At 47.2% G+C, this 16,045-nt stretch overlaps 1 protein-coding gene across 1 annotated transcript; it reads right to left on the reverse strand.

Annotated features, from left to right (window-relative positions):
- Positions 1-4,729: 4,729 nt before the first annotated feature.
- On the reverse strand, positions 4,730-13,919 carry LOC127215275 (mucin-17-like). The gene is made up of 9 exons (XM_051175649.1): positions 13,733-13,919; positions 10,777-10,898; positions 10,467-10,525; positions 9,512-9,663; positions 8,438-8,478; positions 8,138-8,337; positions 5,995-6,156; positions 5,716-5,810; positions 4,730-4,803 (listed from the first exon to the last, which is right to left on the reverse strand). The coding sequence occupies exons 1-9, from the start codon at positions 13,917-13,919 to the stop codon at positions 4,730-4,732; spliced, it is 1,092 nt and encodes a 363-aa protein (XP_051031606.1).
- Between the last annotated feature and the right edge of the window lie 2,126 nt (positions 13,920-16,045).

Raw genomic sequence — 16,045 nt, forward strand, 5'->3', positions numbered from 1 at the left:
GACCCGGCACCCTCACACAGACATATGCCAGCAAAGCAACAATGCACATACAATTAAGAATAAATAAAGTAAAAATAAAAGGGAAACCATCCCCAAGGGCTGGAGGGAGGACTCCATGGGAAAGTGCTTGCTGCACACGCGTGAAGACTTGAGCAGGACCCACAGAATCACATGTAGAGGGGGTCAGCAGCGTGCACCGTGTGTTCCTTCGGTGAGATAGGAGTCAGCGGTTGAAGAATGCCTGGACACTGTGGGCTCAGCTGGTCTGGCATAGGCAGCAGAGAACAAGATGGACATCTTGTCTCAAGCCAGGTGGAAAGAAAGTCAGAGGACACCAGAGGTTATCCTCATGTTCTGTGGCACACATGTGACCGAACTCTCACACACGCACACACAGGCACACATGCGCACACATGCAAAGATGAAAAGAATAAAATTTAAAACGTATACCCAACAGGCCAGCAAAGATGTCTCCGCAGATAAAGGTGCTTGCTGCCAAGCTTGACAACTGAGTTCAGTGCCAGACCCACACGATGGAAGGAGAGGATCAACTCCCACAAGTTGCCCTCTGACCTCCTCACTAATGCAGTAGAGTTCACTGTGTGCTCGCTGCACACATACAAACACATGTGAAATAAGACATCTCCAAAATGTTCAGACTTGTGGTAGCAAAGTGGACTTGAGGCATGATCTCATTCTCATTTGGCAGAAGGTTGGACTAGGTCCAAATGGTCACATGATTTCCCCCAGAGTTGATGGGAGAGCTGGAGCTGCAAATAAAGTTTAGAGCGCCCATCGCTTAGGGACTCTGCAAAGAAACATGAACTTTGTCCTAGGGGGAAGCAGGGGACTATGTTCTTTTTTTTTTTAAAATGTGTTATTATTGTGTGTATGTAGGATGAGTGTGCTTGTGTGCCTGTGTGAATATATGTGCATATGTATCCCTGTGTGTGTGTGCCTGTGTGTGTGTGCTTGTGCCTGTGTGCCTCTACGTGTGTGCATGTGTGTGTGTGTGCGTGTGTATGTACATATGTGTGTACATATATGTGTGTGTTTGTGTGTGTATGTGTGTGTATATGTGTGTATGTATGTGTGTGTATCTGTGTGTGCATGTGTGTGTGTGTGTATGTGAGTCACACATGGAGACTGGAGGAGAAAGTCAGGGTTCCTGTACTTTCACTCTGTTTAATTTCTTTCAGATAGGACCCTGAATCTGCAGCGAGGCTGGCAGCTGGGGTTATAGACCCACCCGTGTGAGGAACCATCCATGCACAGCTTCTAGGGTTTTTTATTTTTATTTTTTTGAGACAGGGTTACATCACATGGCTTTGACTGGTCTGGACCATGCTGGCCTTGAACTCGCAAAGATCTACTTGCCTCTGTTTCCCGAGAGCTAGGATTGAAGTTGTGAACCACCACACCTGGCAATCACAGCTTCTGAAAACACTTAGTACATTTTAATTACTTATTTTGTGTATGTATACGTATACTCCCGTGTGCGCACACATGTGAAGGTCAGAGGATAGCTCGCTGGAGTTGATTCTCTCCTTCTCTCAGGTTTGGCTTGACAGAGACCCCGCAAGCCATTAAACTATTTCACCAATTTTCTGACTCTTAACCTGGCTTCTGGGGATTTGAACTCAGGTCTTCATGCTTGCCCAAAAGCTGTTGTTATTCACTGAGCCATCTGTCCAGCCCCTAAAAGAGCTTTCTCTTTCTGCCTCCTGTGTGTGAACAGTTGTGATCTTGCCTCATGACATCCCCAGAGATCAGCAAATGATGCTGGGGAAAGGTGTGGGTTTTACCTTTCTTGGGTGAAGATATTCCCTCTCCTGGTATTGAGGAATGAATTACATCCTGGAGGGAAGGGGATGACAGACAGCCTAGTAGATGTGGCCCAGGAGCCAGGATAATGTGGCAAGGAGAGAAAGTTCTAGAATCTGTAGAACTTGCAACAAATTTGCTTTTGTTGCTTTTAGTTATTATAAGCACACATGAAAGATAGAGAGCTGGTTAAGAATGTGACTGCTCTTACAGGGGAACTTGAGTTCACTTCTCAGAATCAAATACTCATAATAGCCTGTTACTCCCAGAGGATCTGATGCCCACTTCTGGCCATCACTGGCAATTGTACTCATGTTCACATACACACAGATACACACGTACACGTAATTAAAAACAAAATAAATCTTAAAAAAGTATGTAATTGTATTTACATAGGAAAAATTAGAATGCACCAAAATAAAAGCTTTAATTATACCCAGTCTCAGAAAGAAATTCAAGATTAATCATGACCTTGTGAAGACAGATAGTCTATTAAAGACAGTATTTTCTGTGGAAATGGGATGTAATCTTTCTTAGAAGAGTGTTTTGCAGATGATAAAATGCAAATCCAGTGTCAAAGCAATCATCAGCAATGGGTACAGGGCACTGTCCTTGGTGCTGAATCAGACTTGGGGCTAGAAGAACATCTCTGGACATGGGGTTCCGGGAGCTGTCTCCTGCCATCATGACATGCCCACTGCAGTTTCCATACTTTGAGTTCCCAGCACTGCTGTCTCTCTGTTATTCATCCTTGCTAACTACAGGATCTATTTCTCAGTAAGTCCCCAATGGGGAGTTCTCAATGGAGGGTGTGTTCCCCCACACTCAACACAGCAGGGGTTCTCAGTCCTCAGCTCCAAGGACCCATGCCAGACGCTGTTGTGTTAGTGTTACAGTGATGTCATGACTATCTCTGGCCTCTGAATCTGGATCTGAAAAGAGAAACAGAAGCGAGTGAGGGTTGAGCCCAGGAGAAATCTAGTGTTGGAAGCACTTAAGACTCAGATTTATAACCCTGCAACTTCCCTGGCCTAGAACTAGGGTTATCGGTTGGCCCACCCCATTGTCCATCCCATCTGTGGTCTGCTGGAGCATGTGAGGGGACCTGGTCCTGAATACCCAAAGCTGCAGGATCTCCACAACACAGAGCAACAGCAGGCTAACCAAGAGGAGTCCTAGTGAGGGCCCAGCATGACTGTGTAGCAGAAACCAGAGGCTTTGAACCAGACCAATGACTCTTTGCAACTAACATTTGCCAGTAAAGATTGTGTGGATTAAAAAGGTTTACTTCGTGATTCACAACAGCTTCCATGATGAGATTCCCCTCCCCCTTTTTCTTTTCTCTTAAATTTTATGGGGGGGGTGTCGCAAGGGTGGGGACAGGAAATGAATGGGATCGAGATGCAAGATGTGAAAGACTCAGAGAAAAGAAAGTTAAAAAAAAAAAAAAAAAAGGACAGGTCTATAGAAGCACAGGTGAAGCTTGTATCTAAAAAAATTATCACATATTCTTTCTTTCTTTCTTTTTTTTTTTTGGAGTCAGGGTTTCACTGTGTAGCCCTAGAACTCACTCTGTAGACCAGGCTGGCTTCAAATTCACAGCGATCCACCTGCCTCTGCCTCCCAAGTGCTGGGATTAAAGATGTGGGTCACCGTGTTGGGCCTACAATTTATTTTTGGGGGGGGACATGCATGTGTGCCAGGGCATGCATACGGAGATCCAAGAACAATAAGTGGAAATCACTTTCCTCCTTCTACTGTGTGGGTCCTGGGGATTGAAATCAGGTCATCAGGCTTGACGGTAAGCATCTTTACCCACTGATCCATTTCGCCAACACTGGAATTTATCCATTTCTTGAAGTCTGGTACAAACAAGTTGCATCCTCCCTTCCCAGCCAGTTGGATTTAGTAATAATTTGTCCAATGGTTGATCTCTTTCCACCCCACAAGGTTTTTCCTATCCTCAAATATTCTGCATATTTGAAAAGAAATGTTTGGGGACAGTCTCAAGTAGCCCAGACTAGCCCTAAACTCAAACCAAGGAGGACCACGAATTTTTGATCCTTTTGCTTCTACCTCCCCAGTGCTGGAAAGACAGGTGTGCACCCCCAGCTTATGAAAAGGTGGATTGGAACCCAGGGATTTGTACACTGATAAGCAGCCACTCTACCAACTGAGCCACATGCCCAACAACCAACTGACTTCAAAGAGTCTAATGACTTGGTGACACACACCCATCTCCCAGCACTCAGGTGACACACACCCATCTCCCAGCACTCAGGTGACACACACCCATCTCCCAGCACTCAGGTGACACACACCCATCTCCCAGCACTCAAGAGGTTGGGGCTGCAGGAGCACAAGTTTGATGCTGCCAGTAAGACCCTGTCTCAAAAGTTCTTAAATTTGTTTTTAAAAAGAGACGTATTCATTTTATATTTCACATGTATGGGTGTTTGCCTACATGGATGTAAATGCACCACGCACATGCCTGGTGCCTGTGGGGGCTCAATGAGGGTGTCAGATCCCCTGGGACTAGAGTAGTGGATGGTTGTGAGCCATGATGTTTTGGGAACTACATACGGTCCCTGTAGGAGCAGCAAGTACTGTTTCTCACTGCACCACTCTCCAGACCCTCCCCCACAAAATTAACTCTTCAGTAACTAGGACACCAAGGATGCATCTAAGGCACAGAAAGAAACGGAGTCTGAAGCCTGGGAAAGTGTGGGCTTCCTGTCCCCTAGTTCCTGCCTTACTGTTGTGTGTTCTGGAGACCACTGCCTGGATCCCTGGCCATAGACACTATGGCTTTGCTTGCCTGAGGGTCCTACCAGGTAGGAAGGATGATAGAGGACTCAGGGCACAGGAGGTGGGTGGTTCTTCTGGCTCATTCTTACCTTTTTCTTCAGGGTTTATATGGCGTAGGGAGGCCCTCGAAGTTGCTGTACATGGAGTCCAAATGAACATAATTTTCTCCTTCTAAGGGAGGAGGAAGCCCAACGAAACAGGTGGTTAGAAAATGTTCATCAGTCCCTCGAGCTCCACTGATGGGGGGGGGGTGTTCATCCCATGCCCACGAAACAAAAAAAAACAATGCGAGTTTGGTAAACTGCTTGAATAATTTGCTCCACAACAGCTCCCTAGTGTGAGCTCAGGTGTGTGTGTGTGGGGGGGGGGGAGCATGCCTGTAATAACAGCACTTGAGAGGCAGAGGCAGGAGGATGACAAGTTTGAAGTCATTTGGGCTACACAGAGAGACTATGTCTCAAAAATTACATAGGCAAGACCGGGTTTGAACTTCACAGATCCCCCTCCTTCAACCTTCCCTGGTGCTAGAATTAAAGGTAGCCACGACCAGGCTGGCCATAGTTTGCATTTGGAGACAGCCATCCTATGTGTCTTCGCTGGCCTCAAATTCACTATGTAGTCAAGGATGACTCTTCTGTATACTGGGATTACACATGTGAACCCATGTCTGATTTATGTGGTACCGGAGACCATACACGCTAAGCAAGCGCTCCCTCCACCCACTAACTCACACCCCCAGCCCATTCCTAGAAATTATAGTGCTTGCATCTAACAAACTGCAATGTTAGCCTCTGTCCTGAGATGTAAGTCACTTGTTGGTGAGCATACTCACCCCTGAGCCCTCATCTAGGTCCCTATAGGCAGAGTTTTATGTTCCAGAGGAACGTACACCATCCGTTTGCTCCATGCCTCCTCTAGGGTACAGTACCCATGTTATATCCCACTCAGGTTCCAGGGAAGCTTTTGAACCTGAAATGGGGTGCTCTGAGAGGGGAGACCATCCCAGTACCTTGCCCGGGTCTCCTGTATCCCCACCCCTATACCCATCATTCCAAGTCTGAGCTCCACAGAGATTGCCAATACCTTCGTTGTGGTCAAACCCGACATTGTGGACGGCTCCAGGAGTTTTGCCTTCCTCTTCATTCCACTTCTGCATCTGAGACACTTTGAACGTTTGCCTGTTGGTAGGAGACACCATGGGACCCAGTTATGACCACAGAGTAGCGACAAAGACCCAGGACGAGCTACATCTCTGCTTCCGGCAACTCACAGTCCACCGCGAGAACCGAGATTGCAGGACGGAGAGAGAAGGTAGAGCGGGAAGGATTAGGATGGTGAAGGAAGGGGGCACCAGCCACTTACCTTTTTGCCTCTCTTCTGAAGCGCATGGAGAACACACTGAGGACAACAAGGATCACCAACAACACTGCCACCCCAGCTCCCACGAGCCCATACACCAGGCTTTTCTGGATGCCCCGATCGCAGGTTTCCCCACTGTACCAGTGAGTGTCTGTGGTCAGGCAGCTGACGGGAGATGGGCAGAGGAGAAAGGAGTCAGTCATGCTCTGGCCTCATGGGAAAGTATTGAGAGGTGAGTAGAGCTCTGAGGAGATGAACGGACAGCAGACCCAAGTGCAGCCTCTAAGCTGGTCCTAGCACGAGTCCAGGTCTAGGCCCTTTGCCCCCAGCAGCAGTCCAGGGCCCAAGGCAGTTGTTCAAACCCCGAGATTCCTTGGTCTGCACTCCAAGCTGGCCCATCTGCCTGCCCACCCAGTGTTTTCATTTTCAGCCCTATGTGCAAACACCCCCATCCCCATTTCTGATCCAGAACCTGTGCTCCCTGTCCTGAGTGCTCCTCACCCAAACTGCCCTCTCTATACCCACCACGTCTACAAATGCACCTTGAATCAGCTTGGGAACTTCTCCAAAAAGCCATCCCAGAATAAGCAGTCAGGCCTCTGCCTATGGATTGCTCCTTCCGTTATCCCTGATGTTTTGTGTGTGGAGACAAACCGCAGGCACTGTCCACATTTTTTTTTTTTTGGGACACGCTCTCCATGTGGTTGTAGTGGTTTGAGTGAAAATTGTCCCCCATAGTATTGAATATTTGGCCCCCGTTGGTGGTGCTGTGTTAGGGAGGTTTTGGGACCTGTAGGATGTGGAGAGCTTATGGCCTGTTCCCATTTCCAGATTGCTCCCTCAGCTTCCTTCTGCTCCGGCCACCTGCAACCATGCCTTCCTCAACCTTATGAGCCCACCCCCAGAACCATAAAGCAAAACAAACCCTCTTCTGCAAGTTTTATCACAGCAGCAAAAAGTAATTAATAATCTGGTTTGTAGCTTGTGTACCACATTCATGTAGTACCCATAGCAACCAGAAAAGGGCATGCTATTCCTTGGAACTGGAGTTACAGATGGTACACCACCAGGTGGGCGCTGAGTCCTCTTCAAGAATAGCAAGTGCCCAGAACTTCCAAGACAAGTTTCTAGCCCATGCCTGACTTTTACATGGGTTCTGGGATCCGAACTCAGGTCCTTATGCTTGCATGGCAAACACGTTACTAACTGAACCATCTTTCTAGCCCTTGATTTCTTTTTCTTTTTTTTAAAGGTCTATTTATCTATTATGTGTACAGTGTTCTGCCTGCATGTATGCCTTTGGGCCAGAAGAGGGCACCAGATCTCATTATATATGGTTGTATGCCACCATGAGATTGCTGGGAATTGAACTCAGGACCTCTGGGAGAGCAGCTGGTGCTTTTAACCAGCTGCTTTTGTTTATTTGTTTGTTTGCTTGATGATTGAGACAGAGCCTCTAAGGGCAGCTCAGACCGACTGAATTCATGATCTTCCTGGAGCCTTTGGCCTCCCACATGCTGGTATCACAGACATGCATCACCACACTCAGTGTTCAGTTTGCAATGCCTTTCTTCATTTTTCTATGTCTATGACTAGACTATTCAGGGTCCCTGTCCCCATGGAGACACGTAGAGCTTTCTTTACCTATTCAATTGCAGAGGACATTTAAAAATTATAAAATTACATTTACTTACTGTGTGTGTGTGTGTTTGTGTGTGTGTACTGTGGAGGTCAGAGAACAACTTGCAAATGTTGGTTCTCACCTTCTACCATGTGGATCCCAGGGATTGAACTCAGGTCATCAGGTTTAGGGGCAAGTGCCTTTATCCACTGAGACACCTCTCAGGCTGTGGGGCACATGTTCTTTCTCTGAGAAGGAGGCCCTGTGTTCTCTGCTATACTGGGAGCCTCCTGAAGCTGGAGCCGCCATCGCTCATTCTGTCTTGGAGGTTTTCCTACCAGTTTGGACATTTCCTGACCCACTTTAGTGCCCTCTGGACGTCATGCGTGTCCCATCCCTTTAACCCTGCAACCTGATTCTTTGACAACTGTATACTTTTAAGAGGTGCAGTGTAATGTATATGATAATCTCATGACCTTGGCCTCCAGGAGAGGAGCCACCCCACAGGCAGAGCGCCATACTCACATGCACTGAGGGCCACTTCGGCTGCAGTTGGCATTTGCCATAGTGGCAGTCCAAGGAGTTTTGTAGCCCGTTGAGCAGGCTGTGACACACTGCAGCTTATTGTCCTTGGACTCCAAGAAGACATACTTTGCATACTCCTCTCCAGCCTGTTTCTGGCATTGCTCTGAGGGGAACATGGAAGAGTTAAGAATCCAGGAGGTCTGGCTTTGCCATGCACTGCTCCCCTCCCTCCCCCCACCTTTCTGGCCTTTCCCAGAACCGGTCATATTACTTACCTTCAGGAGTGACAAAGTTGGAAACATTTTGCACATTGGTGGCAGAAGAGTTGAAACACAGTGACTCTGTAAAGGAAACACATTGACACTGTCATCATGGAGATCATGGAGGCTCCTTTAGCAGCTTCCTTTAGCAGCTTCCGGGTGTGTGGGAGAGGGGAAGGGCTGAGACAGTGCTGTGTGATGTGTTCTCAGCAGGCTTATGTGTTTGAACCCTTGGTTTCCAGATGATGACCCTGTTTGTGGAGACTGTGGGATCTTTATAGTCGGGGCTTCCCTGGTCAATGTAGGAGCCAGGCTGGAAGGCTAGGTAGGCTACTTCACTTTAACCTGAGCCTTCTAGTTTGAGGAATATTTTTTCTTTTTTAAGACAATGTCTCACTGTGTGGATAGCTCTGGCTGTCCTGGAATGCAATACATGATCAGGTTGGCCTGGAACTCAGAGACTGCCTGCCTCTGACTCTCCAAGGGCTGTGTTTAAGGACATATACCACCACATAGGCCAGCTAAGGACTTCATAAGGAACGGCACAGAGCAGGCTTCTGCTGCCACAGGGCTGCCTGAGCCATGCCTGCCCATCCAGGGGATACTGTATCCCCGAAAACCAGGAACCCAAATACATCCCTCCTCTTTTGTCTTGTTTTTTTTTTTTTTCTACCAGGTTTGGCCACAGCACTTAACTAGTGGGCATGGAAGCCAGAAATTGCAGGAGGAGATGCTAGGCTCTGATGGGCCACACTCAGAGGGTCATGTGTCTCAAAGGGCCTTAATGGGTCTCAGAGGGTCCACACACTACTCATTGTATTTAGAAGATTCACTATGTAGTCAGTCATGGGATGCCCCATCTGTCCCAACTCCGCTTAATATTGACACTTTAGAGGAATTCTCCATCTCTATACTGCTCTGTGTCTTCCCTTCCAAAACTTTCTTGGAGTATTAACAGGAGTGACAAGACCTAGCTCTGGTCAGAGATCCCAGTGTCCCATAATCTCCACCACCTTCCTTCACTGCACCCTATCTGTCCCAGGGTCAAAAACCAGGGAGGTGGGGAGATTAATGAATCACCCTATGAGGACACTTCCCTCCAGAAGTACTTTACCTGGGCAGCTGTTATTAGTAACTATATAATATTTGGTTGCATTCTCGATTTTTTCCCTCACAGTACTGCTGACGTTCTGTAACACACTTTCATATTTATCAGTGTACTTGGCCTTCAGGATTACATCATAATCCACCACGATACTGCCTTTCCTGGGGAGAGAGGATAGTACCCTTGAGCATCCTCCTATGGCCACCCCTGCTACTCATCTTTGACATCCCTTGCCTCCTCTACAATTCTTGGGAGGGATTCCAGGCAAGAGGATTGAGAGCTCATGGCTAACCTGGGCTATAATAATGAGTTCAAGCTAGCCTGGAGTACAGAGCAGGACTTTATCAGAAAAGACAGAGACAGAGGGAGATAGAGAGAGACAGAGACAGACACATGCATACACATACACGTATCTATCGGGGAACACTGGGGAGATATCTCAGCTAGTTAACAATGTCTTGGTTGCACAAACAGAATTCAGGTATTCAAGTAACCCTGGCACCAGGTAGAGCAGAGGCTGCTGGATCCCTTGATCTCCTTGGCCAGTGAGACTAGTTGAATTGGTGAATCCCTGGCTAAGTGAGAGACCTGGTCACTACAAATAGGGCAGAGACAGAAATTGAAGATGACACCCAGTATAGACCTCCAGTTTCCAAATACATTCTCACGTATGTGCACATGTACCTACACACACACACACACACACACACACACACACACACCACACAAATATGTATATATGACAAACACACAAGAATTTGGATAGACAGAGGACCCAGGAAAAAGACACCATCCCTTGATCTCCGGGCTCCAGAGATTTCTGTTGTTCAAGCTACAACCATTGGTGTTCCTGTGCACCACCCACAGTGGATTAATGCAGGTAGCCCCCATCCCCCAAATGATCTCTGTAATCATGACCATTTTTCCCATGCAAAAGACCTTCCTGCCAGACCCAGGTACTCACCTCAGCGAATTGATAACAACCCCTTCATACTCAGGGATTCCATCATAAATGTGCTCCATCTGAAAGGTGAGGGGCCAAGGCGTCATCCCAGAAGTCCCACCTGGGGGACGTTCTGTGGGACTTCAGTCCTCCCCAGTCCTCATCCCACCTGGCAGTGACACAGAGACACGGAACGCCCCCTTCCTCTTGCAGCTCCCAGGCCAATCGTGCTTTGCATCCCTCACCTGCCCTAGTAGCTGAGAAGCATGCAACATGCTCAGCTGCCCCCTTAACCGCTCCAGGTGCGGGGTGGGGGTTCTCGCAGGGTTACCTGTTCGGTGAATGTTTTATTGAACTCCTTGAATTCTTTGGATGTTTTGTTCTGTAGCTCTTCAGAGTAGTTGTGGTTGGTTACTGTCACACTCACTTCCACGGTTGCAGAGACTGTGTTATCTAAGAGGAACAGACAGAAGCACCCACCATTGGTTGAGAGGGACCTTTACCAATGAAATCCTCACCCCCGGAAGCCCCACACTGGAGGCAGGGGGTGACACAGGCCTCCTCCAGCATTCTGTCCCCTGGAGGAAGGGAGGCATACTGTCTCCTTAGGGCTTATGGATGACAACTTGATGGGACCTAGGATGCCCCCAAGCTTACGGTAGAGTGACATCCTGATAAGTCCACTACATATCAAACAGTTCATAAATGAAAATTGCATTTAACCTGGGCATTCATCTGGGGAGGGAACTCAGAGGTAGAATGTTTGCTTAGCAACGACAAAGCTTGGGTTTTGTCTCCAGCAACACATACACACACATACTCCTGCATGCAGTCATGTACACAGAGCATTCAATCCATCTTCAACGCATTCCTGTTTAGGAACACAACCCACTGTGAATGTCAGATGATTACTTCTGTTTTCTTTTTTTTTTGGGGGGGTGACTTTGTGGGGGAGACAGGGTCTATATATCCTTGGCTGTCCTGGAACTCACTATGTAGAGGAGGTCAAGCTCGAGCTCATAGAGATTCTCCTGCCTCTGCCTCCCAAGTCTTGGGATTAAAAGTGTGCACCACCATATCTAGTCTGATGGTTTTCTGTGCCCATGTGTCTGCCTGTGGGAGCTACACCAGCATTTAAAGAGAGGATAGCGTCACATGACTCAAGCCCAGGAGAAGACCTGTGTTCAAAATTTGAAGTAGGCATTCCACTGAACAGCTATTACTTTTTAAGCGTGATAAAGTAAAAATAAATTCTGAGCTGGGTGGTGATGGCACACGCCTTTAATCCCTGCACTGGGAAGGAAGAGGCAGGTGGATCTCAGTGAGTTTGAGGCCAGCCTGGTCTACAAATCAAGTTCCAGGATAGCCAGGACTGTTACATAGAGAAACCCTGTCTTGAAACCCACCCCTAAAATAAAATAAATTCCAACCCTGGGTGGGTGTGCACCTGTAGCTGTGTGTTGACGCCAGAGGACAGCATCCACTATTGCTACTCAGACACCATTGACTTTGTTTTCTGATATAGTGTCTCTCACTGCCATGGAAATGGGCAAGTAGGCAGGCTGGCTGGTCAGCTAGCCCCAGGGATCTGCTTGGCTCTGCCTCCCCCAGGGCTGGTACCACAAGGAGGCACAACCCCACGCCCCCTCTTTTTTTCTACATTAGGTTCTAGGGATTTAACTCAGGCCCTCACGCTTTTATGGCAAGCATGTTACCAACCAAGCTATCCTTCCAGCCCAAAGTAAAAAAGCTACAACTCCAGGGTGGTAAACCGGGGACCACCCCTCTGCAAATACATTGTGGTTATTTAGGTTGGAGTTTTTGTAGGATGCCTACCATTGGGGTATTCTGACTCTTTTGCATGCTCTTAGGACCCATTTCCTCCCACTGGGCTGCCTCTACTAGCCTTGATATGAGGGTGTGTGCCTAGTCTTATTGTAACTTGCTATGTTTTGTTTGGTTGATGTCCCTGGGAGGCCTGCTCTTTTTTTTTTTTTTCCCAGGGAAACAGAGGAGGAATGGATCTGGGGGAAAGGGGAGGTGTCAGGAGGGACTGGAAGGATTGAAGGGAGGGGAAGATATGGTCGGGATTTATTCTATGAGAGAAGAATAAATAAAAGGAAACAGTAACATGTTTGAGACAGGATGTTACAATGTAGCTCAGGCTGGTCTTGAACTTTTGACTATCCTGTCTCAGCCTCCCGAGTGCTGGATTTATAGGTCTAAGCCACTATGTCTACCTTTGTACTCATTTAACTACATTTCTGTTAAAATGCTGTGATGAATTTATATTTTGTTTCAAGACATACCTTCTTGATCGATTCTTATTTACTTTTATTAAGCATTTTGGGGGTTTATTTTATTTTACACATGTAGGTGTGCTGTGTGCATGTATATCTGTGCACCGTGCCTACACATGGTGCACATGGAGGCGAGAGAGAGTCTTGGATCTCCTGGAACTGGAGTTACAGATGATTGTTAACCACCATGTCGATGCTAGGAACTGAACCTGGGTCCTTTGCAAGAGCAGCCAGTGCTCTAACCACTGAGCCACCTCTCCAGCTCCTACTTATTTATTCTTGTGTGTGTACTGTTGGTGTGGTGTGTGCATGTGGTCCTGTGAGGATGTGAGCACCACGTGCACCTGCACCTGGAGGTCAGAGGTCAACATCAAGTATCTTTCTTCATCGATTTCCACCTTATTTTATAAGATAGGGTCTCATGGGACTTGGAGAGAGCCAGTTTGGGTAGGCTGGGTGGCCAATGAGCTCTAAGAACCCATTGTTCCCTGCCTTCCCCCATCTGGGATTAGGGGTGCACACTGCCACACCCAGCTTTTTGCTTGGGTGCTTGGGACTGAGCACTTTACCAACTGAGGTGTCTCTCCATATGTATGTATGTATATTTAGCTACTTTGTAAAAAATATTTTTAAAGCATTTTTACCACTAGGTGAAAGTGTGATATTTGGTGACCGGAGTGATAGATAGTTCAGTGATTAGCAGGGTATATTGCATTTGTGGGAGACTGGGGTTCAGTTCCCAGAAGCCTGGTGAGGCAGCTCACAATCACCTGTAACTCAAGTTTTAGGTGATCCAACACTTTGTTCTGGCCTCTGTGGGTGCTCACACATATGGCACATGCATGTGTGAACACACCCATACACACACACACACATGCTCACACACATAAATAGATATTTTTTAAAACCATAAGCCATAGAGGTAGGACAAGGACAGGTGCCTGCTGGGAGCCTGGCACTTTGTGGTTCTGTTGAATTTTCACTTACCTATCTCAATGCTATCCACCACCTCCTCACACCTTGGCCCATGGAAGAGGCTGGTGCACTGACATTTGAGCCCATCCCACATGCCTCCATTCTGGCAGGCGACAGTGGGGACTCTATTCTGACAGCGATCCCCTGTGAAGCCATTGGGGCAAAGACAGATTTCTCCATTCCAGGACCCTCCATTCATGCAGGTCACTGCAAGAGACCAAGGCAAGATGCAGCACACACATTTGGACAGTAAGCTACAACTTGACATGTTCCAGACACTGTTGCCTCTTACTCTTTCTTTCCTCTTTTTCTTTTTCCTTTATTCTCGTTTCTTTCTCCTTTTAAAAATTCCTTTCTTTCCCTTCCTCCCCTATTTTCTGAGACAGTTTCTCACTATGTAGCTTAGGTTGGCTTTGGACTTGCAACCCTCTTGCCTCCTAGGATGAGAGGTCAGGAATGTGCCACCATGTCTGGTTTACACCCAGCGATCTTGCAATGTCAGACATTCTGACCAGACCCTACATTCACAGGGCAGTCAGCGTTACCCTCACTTCACAGACAGAAGCAGAGTAGACAGAATCCTGTCCAAGCGTCCAGAGAGCTTGACTTGACCCTGTCCTGGCGTCCAGCCCCACCACATAATCTCAAAAGCACAGAGGAGAAAACAGTTGTGAAGTAAGTGACATTATATTGGAAGCAGAGACAGAGACTGGGTGAATCTGGGCTGCTGGACCAGTGGAGAGTTCCCCAAGGGTAAGAGAGGCATCAAGCTTCAACACCCTTCAACACCCAGGAAGAGTCTGGGCTGGAACGTTGGGCTGTTACAACTGCTTATAGTTTCTGCCAGCCAGAGACATAGAGCTTGATAGAGAGACAGTGTTAGATAGTTGGTAGTTACTTATACTCCACATGCTCTGTGCAGGTCAGCTTGAAATAGCTGAAATTCTCTTTGTCTAATTTATTTACTTAATGCTCTCTCTCTCTCTCTCTCTCTCTCTCTCTCTCTCTCTGTGTGTGTGTGTGTGTGTGTGTCTGTAGGTGTAGGTTAAGATGAAACACTGTTGGGTGGCCTGCTGATCAAAACAAAGGATCAGGAAAAGAGGCAGAAGAAAATAAGTTTATGTTAGGATTATATACCTGAAGTGGAAAAAATGAAATAAACAAATAACAAAAAACAAAAAACAAACCAAAAAAAAAAAAAAAACAAAACAAAACAAAAAACAAAGAAGACTGTGCCATAAAAATGGGGAGGAAAGAAAACAAAGAGGTGAAAGAAAAAAGTTCATATAACAGGGAGATATGAGATGAGGTAGTGAGTAGTAGGATTAAAAAGACAGAGAGAACCTAAAGAGGAGATAATTGATAAAAATAATAACACTAATAAAAAGATGCCTATAACAAAGAAAATACACACATCACGAAAAAACCTATGTAGAGTGAAAATATAAAATTAGAAAATGCTTTAACACACACACACACACACAAAGACAAAAGAGGAAAAAATGAACAAAAAGCTTACCTGCAGTAGTAGTGGAAACGGAAGTGGTGGTAGATTCCCTTGTAGTCGGGCTGTGAGTAGTGGTGCTGGGTTCAGGAGTATTTAAAGTCCTCGAGGTTGTTACAGTAGCAGGGGTGGTTTCAGTACTGGGGGTGGATTCAGTACTCGGGGTGGATTCAGTACTCGGGGTGGATTCAGTACTCGGGGTGGTTTCAGTACTCGGGGTGGATTCAGTACTCGGGGTGGATTCAGTACTCGGGGTGGTTTCAGTACTCGGGGTGGATTCAGTACTCGGGGTGGTTTCAGTACTCGGGGTGGTTTCAGTACTCGGGGTGGTTTCAGTATTCGGGGTGGATTCAGTACTCGGGGTAGTTTCAGTACTCGGGGTAGTTTCAGTACTCGGGGTGGTTACAGTAGCAGGGGTGGTTTCAGTACTGGGGGTGGATTCAGTACTCGGGGTGGTTTCAGTACTCGGGGTGGATTCAGTACTCGGGGTGGATTCAGTACTCGGGGTGGTTTCAGTACTCGGGGTGGATTCAGTACTCGGGGTGGATTCAGTACTCGGGGTGGTTTCAGTACTCGGGGTGGATTCAGTACTCGGGGTGGGTTCAGTACTCGGGGTGGTTTCAGTACTCGGGGTAGTTTCAGTACTCGGGGTGGATTCAGTACTCGGCGTAGTTTCAGTACTCGGGGTAGTTTCAGTACTCGGGGTGGTTACAGTAGCAGGGGTGGTTTCAGTACTTGGGGTGGATTCAGTATTAGGAGTGGATTCAGTACTCGGGGTGGTTTCAGTACTCGGGGTGGATTCAGTACTCAGGGTGGTTTCA

Source organism: Phodopus roborovskii, unplaced genomic scaffold (genome assembly GCF_943737965.1).
Source record: "Phodopus roborovskii unplaced genomic scaffold, PHOROB, whole genome shotgun sequence".
In the NCBI taxonomy this organism is placed as follows: domain Eukaryota; kingdom Metazoa; phylum Chordata; class Mammalia; order Rodentia; family Cricetidae; genus Phodopus; species Phodopus roborovskii.